At 36.9% G+C, this 7943-nt stretch overlaps 1 protein-coding gene across 3 annotated transcripts in view; it reads right to left on the bottom strand.

The window, feature by feature from the left end:
• Arid4b (AT-rich interaction domain 4B) overlaps nucleotides 1-7943 on the bottom strand; it is a 126082-nt gene that overhangs the window by 49306 nt on the left and 68833 nt on the right. For all 3 annotated transcript variants that reach the window (XM_021215185.1, XM_021215184.1, XM_029547311.1), the window contains exons 8-9: nucleotides 7460-7598; nucleotides 5078-5157 (exon numbers count right to left, since the gene is read on the bottom strand). In XM_021215185.1, the coding sequence (XP_021070844.1) occupies nucleotides 5078-5157; nucleotides 7460-7598 (219 nt within the window). The remainder of the gene's footprint in view (nucleotides 1-5077; nucleotides 5158-7459; nucleotides 7599-7943) is intronic.

Raw genomic sequence — 7943 nt, 5'->3', positions numbered from 1 at the left:
AGAGAGAGAGAGAGAGAAAGAAAGAAAGAAAGAAAGAAAGAAAGAAAGAAAGAAAGAAAGAAAGAAAGAAAGAAAGAAAGAAAGAAAGAAAATAAATCTGTATGACATGGACAATTTTCTAGCCAGATATCAGGGGCCCAAGTTAAATCAGGATCAGATAAACCATCTAAACAGTCCCATAACACCTAAAGAAATAGAAGCAGTCATTAAAAGTCTCCCAACCAAAAAAGGCCCAGGACCAGATAGATTCAATTTTACTTATGAATATCGATGCAAAAATACACAAATTCTCAAAAACCGAATCCAAGGACACATAAAAACAATTATCCATCGTGATCAAGTAGGCTTCATTCCAGGGATGCAGGGATGGATCAATATACGGATAACCATCAACACAATCCACTACATAAACAAACTCAAAGAAAAATACCACATGATCATTTCATTAGATGCTGAGAAAGCATTTGACAGAATTCAACACCTATTCATGATAAAAGTCTTGGAAAGATCAGGAATTCAAGACCCATACCTAAACATAGTAAAAGCAATCTACAGCAAACCAGTAGTCAACATCAAACTAAATGGAGAAGAACATGAAGCAATCAGGGACTAGAAAAGACTGCCCACTCTCTCCCTACCTATTCAATACAGTACTTGAAGTCCTAGGCAGAGCACTTAGAAAACAAGAGGAGGTCAAAGGGATACAATTTGAAAAGGAAGAAGTCAAAATATCACTATTTGCAAATGATATTATAGTATACTTAAGTGACCCCAAAAATCCCATCAGAGAACTCCTAAACCTGATAAACAACTTCAGCAAAGTGGCTGGATATAAAATTAACTCAAACAAATCAGTAACCTTCCTCTACTCAAAGGATAACAAACTGAAAAAATAAAAAAATTAGGGAAACGACACCCTTAACAATAGTCACAAATATATAAAATACCTTGTTGTGACTGTAACCAAGTAAGTGACAAATCTGTTGAGAAGAACTTCAAGTCTCTGAAGAAAGAAACTGAAGGAGATCTCAGAAAATAGAAAGATCTCCCATGCTCATGAATTGGCAAAATTAATATAGTAAAAATAGTCATTTTGCTGAAAGCAATCTATAGATTCAATGATATCCTCATGAAAATTCCAACTCAATTCTTCATAGAACTAAAAAGAGTTATTTGCAAATTCATTTGGAATAACAAAAAACCCAGGATAGTGAAAACTATTCTCTACAATAAAAGAACTTCTGGGGAAATCACCATCCCTGACATGAAGCTCTATTACAAAACAAGAGTGATAAAAACTGTATGGTATTGGTACAGAGACAGACAGGAAGATCAATGGAATAGAAGTGAAGACCCAGAAATGAAACCACACAACTATGGTCACTTGATCTTTGAAAAAAGACAGCACTTTCAATAAATGGTGCTGGTTCAACAGGTGGTCAGCATGTAGAAGAATGCAAATTGATTCATTCCTATCTCCTTGTACAAAGCTCAAGTCCAAGTGGATCAAGGACCCCCACATAAAACCAGATACACTGAAACTAACAGAAGAAAAATGGGGAAGAACCTCAAACACATGGCACAGTGGAAAACTTCCCTGTACAGAACACCAGTGGCTTATGCTCTAAGATCAACAATCAACAAATGGGACTTCATAAAAAAATTGCAAAGCTTCTGTAAGTCAAAGGACGTTGTCAATACAACGAAATGACAACCAACAGATTGGGAAAAGATCTTTAACAATCCTACATCCGATAGAGGGCTAATATCCAATATATACATAAAAATCAAGAAGTTAGAGTCCAGAGAACCAAAAATAACCCTATTAAAATTGGAGTACAGAGCTAACAAAGAATTTCAACTGAGGAGTATCAAATGGCTGAGAAGCACCTAAAGAAATATCCAACATGCTCAGTCACCATGGAAAGGCAAATCAAAACAACCCTGAGATTCCACCTCACACTAGTCAGAATGGCTAAAATAAAAACCTCAAGTGATAAGAGATGCTACCAAGGATATGAAAAAAGATGAACACTCCTCCATTGTTGGTAGGATTGCAAGCTGGTACAACCACTCTGGAAATCAGTCTCGCGGGTACTCAGAAAATTGGACATAGTACTACATAAGAATGCAGCTGTACCACTCTTGAGCATAGACCCAAAGTTGCTCTAACATATAACACAGACACATGCTCCACTAGTTTCATAGCACCTTTATTTATACTAGTCAGGAGCTGGAAACAACAACCCAGATGTCCTTCAACAGAGGAATGGATACAGAAAATGTGCTACATTTACACAATGCTCAGCTATTAAAAACAATGACTTCATGAAATTCGTAGGCAAATGGATGGAACTAGAAAATATCATCCTGAGTGAGGTAACCAAGTTACAAAAGGACACCCATGGTATGTATTCACTGATAAATGGATATTAGCCCAGAAGCTCAGAATACCCATGATACAACTCACAGACCATATGAAGCTCAAGAAGAAGGAAGACTAATGTGTGGATGCTTCAGTCCTCCTTAAAAGGGGGAACAAAATACTCACAGGAGCAAATATGGAGACAAAGTGTGGAGCAGAGATTGAAGGAAAGGCCATGTAGAGACATACAGTCACCAAACATTGACACTATTGTGGATGCCAAGAAGTGCATGCTGACAAGAGCCTGATATAGCTGTCTTATGAGAGGTTCTGCCATTGGCAAGTACAAAGGCGGGTGCTTGCACCAACCATTGAACTGAGTACCAGGTCTCCAATGGAGGAGTTAGAGAAAGGACTGAAGGAGCTGAAGGGGTTTGCAACCCCAGATGAAGAACAACCATTTGAACCAACCAGAACCCCCCAGAGCTCCCAGGGACTAAACCATCAATCAAGGAGTACACATAGGGAGACCCATGGCTCCAGCTACATATGTAGCAGAGGATGTCCTTGTTGGGCATCAATTAGAGAAGACACCCTTGGTCCTCTGAAGGCTGGATGCCCAAGAATAGGGGAACGTGACAGCAGGGAGGTGGAAGTGGGTGGATGGGTTGAAGAACACCTGATAGGGGGCTTTGGGGATGGGGGACGGAACTGTGAAAGGGGATAACATTTGAAATGTAAATAAAATAAAGAAAATATCCGATAAAAAATAAAAATCTGTCAAAATGCTTTAAAAAAAGAAAAAGAAAACACCCATATACATAAAATTGAATTTAAAAAGAATTTTGTCTTTTAATTTTAGAATTTTCAAACACATACAAGTGGATAAGGACTGTGCAAGTAAGTCTCATACATAACTCAACCATACAACAACATTCAGAAACTCAGTTACTATTTCAGGTCCTTCCCACCTCTACACAATATATACTTTTATTCATTTTTCATTTTGAGTCTTTAAAACACTTTAATGCAAGTGTATTATTTGAATAGTAAATATGTGATCATCTTTTCTAATTTTAGCCAGGTAAAACTGACAAAATAAATTATATATATAAAAGAATAAAATGTGATAATTTGACACAGACATACTATAATAAATGATTGCCACAATCCAATTAATTAGCACATCAGTTACCTCACATAGTTATCTTTTTAGGGACTAGAGTGGGGAGAAATACCAAGTACATGAAATACTGCCAAGAACTACAGCTGAGACAGATGTGAGCATCTGAAGCTTAGACCCTGTGACTACCATAGCCCCTTCTCTACTCTCAATGATAAATTTATTTCTTAAAACAAGTACTCAAATTTGGTGTTGAAATTTCTGTGATTATCACAATTTTTTTGAAGTTGTTTTCATGAACTATTTTTAAAATTTACTTTTCAGAACTTGAAAACCTAAATGCTAAATGTCAAGAAATGGTAACCGAAAGGTACTGACACCTAGTAACAGCTTATCATAGTAGCATGAATCTGTAATCCCTGATATTAGGAAACTGAGAAAGTACACATTACTGAGTCCACAAGTGTAAGAACAAGGTGGGAAAGAAGATGGAGAAAAGGAACAACTCAGTCTCTGTATCTATATAATCCTCAGAAATAAAACTAAACATTCAGAACTCTTCTCTTAAAAAAAACAAAAAAACAAAAAAACGTCTCCATGTCAGATGGTGCTGAAGCACACCTTTAACCAGAGCATTCAAGAGGCAGAGGCAGGTGGCTCTCTGAGTTTCAGGACAGCCTGGTCTACAGAGGGGTTCCAGGACAGTTGGAGCTACACAGAGAAAACCCTGTCTCAAAAAACAGGAAAGAAAGAGGGAGGGAGGAAGAGAGGGAAGGAGCCATGTTCTCTGAGAAAGACTGCTTTCTTTCCAAATATAATACATTTTTTAAAAATCCACTTAAATCACTGTAGAAGTCATATATTAGCCAATAAAGCAGCACTTCTCAACCTTCTTAATGCTATGACCCTTTAAAACAATTCCTCATGTTCTGGTGACCCCCCCACACACACCATAAAATTATTTTTGTTGCTATTTTGTAACTGTAATTTTGCTGTTATGAATTATGATGTAAATATCTGTTTTCCAATGGTCTTAGGTGACCCCGTGAAATTGGGTGACACCAATGAGCTCTTACCCCACAGATTGAGAAACACTACAGTAGATCATATTTAGAAACAAAGAGTATTAAATAATCAAAACTAAGCCTCAGGACTACTGACATGGGCAAGCAGGTAAAAATACCTGCTGTCAAGCCTAACAGCCTGAATTTAGTGCCCATAACCCACACAGTAGAAGGAGAACCAACTCCAACAAGATGTATTCTGACCTCTACATGTACATTATGATACTCCAAAGTACATAAATAACCCCAAAGACATACAATATATTACTATCTAGTTAGATCCATTAAACAACACATCTGCCACAATAAACCACCAGTTATCATATACATGAATAAGAAAGTGCTAAGTCAATTTAGCCAATTTAATAAGGAAAGATACTGTAAGACTTCAAAGAGTGTAAAAGACATTCTCTTCGAAACATTCCTCTTCAAAAATTGAATTGATAGGGTCATAGTTTAACACCGTAATTTGAAAAACAGGGTTCATATGGGACAGATTTTTAAAATCACATGAACAATACTTACAATTTGCCATCTTTGAAAGACCGAACAAGAATATTGTCTTTTTTCACAGCAATCTCATCACTACAGTCAGGACAAACCACCTTTAAAAGAAAGCATGGAACTATCATAAATAAAAGTATACTTATAGTTATTTACATAGCTGCTATTTAAATGTTTTTGAAGGTGTAGAACAGCACTTTGTGGATGAACCAAGGACAAAGGATCAGAGTCTCCAGAATCTTGAAGACCATATGATAAGCCTTCAATAAAAACTAAAAGCTTGGGCTGGTGAGATGGCTCAGTAGGTAAGAGCACCCGACTGCTCTTCCGAAGGTCCGGAGTTCAAATCCCAGCAACCACATGGTGGCTCACAACCATCCGTAACAAGATCTGACGCCCTCTTCTGGAGTGTCTGAAGACAGCTACAGTGTACTTAAATATAATAAATAAATAAATCTTTAAAAAAAAAAAAAAAAACTAAAAGCTTATAAAATGATCTAATACAAAGGTCTGTTTTTAAAGGTTCACCTTACAGCTGGGCACTGGAACACATGCCTTTAATCCTAACACTAGGAAGCAGAATTCCAGACCAGAGAGTTACATGAATTCAATCCTAGAACCCACAGGGTATTAAGAGAGAACTATTAATTGCAACAAGCTGTCTTCTGACCTCCACATGTGTACTCCACAAATGTATGTAGCCATGGCATACCCCTCATAAATGAGTGCAATTTAGAAAGAAAGAAAGAAAGAAAGAAAGAAAGAAAGAAAGAAAGAAAGAAAGAAAGAAAGAAAGAAAGAAAGAAAGAAAGGGGGACAACAACAACAACAACAACAACAAAAACCAGAAAGACAGTTAAGAACAGTTCATGCTCTTCGAGCAGACCCAAGTTTCATTCCTAATACCCATGTCAGATGGTTCACAAGTACTTGAATCCTGTGTCTTCTAATTTCACAGGTACCTTCATATGCATAGCATACCCAGAAACATATACACTCACACAGAAACACATATACAAATAATTTTCAAAGTTAATTTTAAATTTACAAAAAAATGCCTTAAAACATTCCTGGGCTAGGAGGTGGGTCAATCGTATTTGCCATGATAGCATTAGGACACGCGTTAGGACCCATGGCAATTATACAGAAAGACTGGTGTGGCAGCATGACTCAGAAGTCACAATACAGGGTGGGAATGGGGAGATCCTTAGTTTAGCTAATCAAAGTCACAATGCACAAGAGTGTGTGCACATGTGGCTAAGTTTTCATACAAGTATATTTTATTTACACAGAAAAGTGTTACATTTTTATCAAAAAACTTCCTTTACTTTTTAGCATTCATCTTCTAAAACAATTTTTTTTTACATTTATTTACTTGGGACAGAGAAGGACTGCATATGGATATAGATTAGAGAACAACTGCAGGAGTCAGCTCTCTCTTTCTACTATAGAAGCTTCAGGACTCGACTCAGGGTTAGTGTTAAGTGAAACTTTTACCAGCTGTGCAATGTCTGGCCCAGTAACAGAAAGATGAGTGCCAATTCACAAAAAGTCTGCCCTCCTTTTACATTTTAGACTTAAGAGTGAACTTAGGAGTTCTATAAGTTTATATCATGATTTTTCTACCCAAAATACCCAGTTTCTTCATTATCAAACTGCTTCTCTTAGACATCACCAAGACTTCTTTGTATTTCAACAATTTAGAAAGTAATCTTTAGTGGCTTATTAAAGCTAGACACTCTTTCCTACTGTGTACCTATAAATACCATTAGTTAGAAAAACCAACGTTTCCTGTACAAACTGACCTCATTAAAACCTACTGTTTATAGCCAGGCACGGTGGTGTATACCTGTTAACCTAGAAGGTGAAGGTGGAAGATTCAAGAACTCAAATCCAACCTAATTATATAGACAGCTAGAGGCCAATCTCCACCACATGAAACCTTATCTTAAAGATGGAGGAGCAGAACGGATAACTAAACAATAAGATGACTTAACGGGTAAAAGCACTTGCTGCTCTTTCACAGGACCCAGGTTCAGTTCTAGTTCCCACCTAGGGACTCACAAGTGTTTGTAACTCCAGTCCAAGATATGCAACACCTTTTTCTGCCCACCAAGGGTGCACACACATATAAAAGCAAATAATCATATAAATAAAATAAAAACTAATTTATGTATTTTATGTATATGGGGACTTTATCTGCATATAAAGTTGGGATCCCAGCAGAAGAGTATCAAATACCATTACATGGTTGTAAGCCACATTATGAGTGTTGGGAACTAAACTCCAGCCCTCTAGAAGAAGAGTCAGTGTTCCTAATCTGAGCCATCTCTCCAGCTCCACCCCCAATAAATATTTTTTAAAAAACAAAGGATTAAGGTCTTTTATACTCAAAATACTCACCAGTGCAGGAAACCACATCGCTTTCTTTTTATCCAAGCTAACATAATCTACACAAACAACTTTGCCTAGTAGCTCGTCAGTCTGTTTCCTATCATCCTCATCGTCATCACTGGATGAGGAGGAAGATTCCTCCTCTGGTCTAAAAAGAGAAAAAAATATATAGAACAATCTCATTTACCTTCAGGAAGATAAATATATCAATAGTTAGCAGTCTGTTTCAATAGTCTGTTAGCAGTCTGTCATCAATAGGCATAGTAGTGCACACCTGTAATTCTAACAGTCAGGAGGCCAAAGCAAGAACTGAAGTTTGAGGCTAGCATGATTTACATAGCAAAACATGTTCCAAAAGATAAAACAAAGATAAGATTAAGGGGGAAAAGCAGAACAGAATAGCCAGTCTCCAAACCCATATAAAAAAAAAAAAAAAAAAAAAAAAAAGGCTAAAAGCCGATATTACACATCTCAGCACTACACTACAAGACAG

The sequence above is a fragment of the Mus pahari genome, chromosome 16, assembly GCF_900095145.1.
Source record: "Mus pahari chromosome 16, PAHARI_EIJ_v1.1, whole genome shotgun sequence".
Classification (NCBI taxonomy): Eukaryota; Metazoa; Chordata; class Mammalia; order Rodentia; family Muridae; genus Mus; species Mus pahari.
Note: the sequence above shows the minus strand (reverse complement) of the source record. Positions and strands in the feature narration are given on the sequence as shown.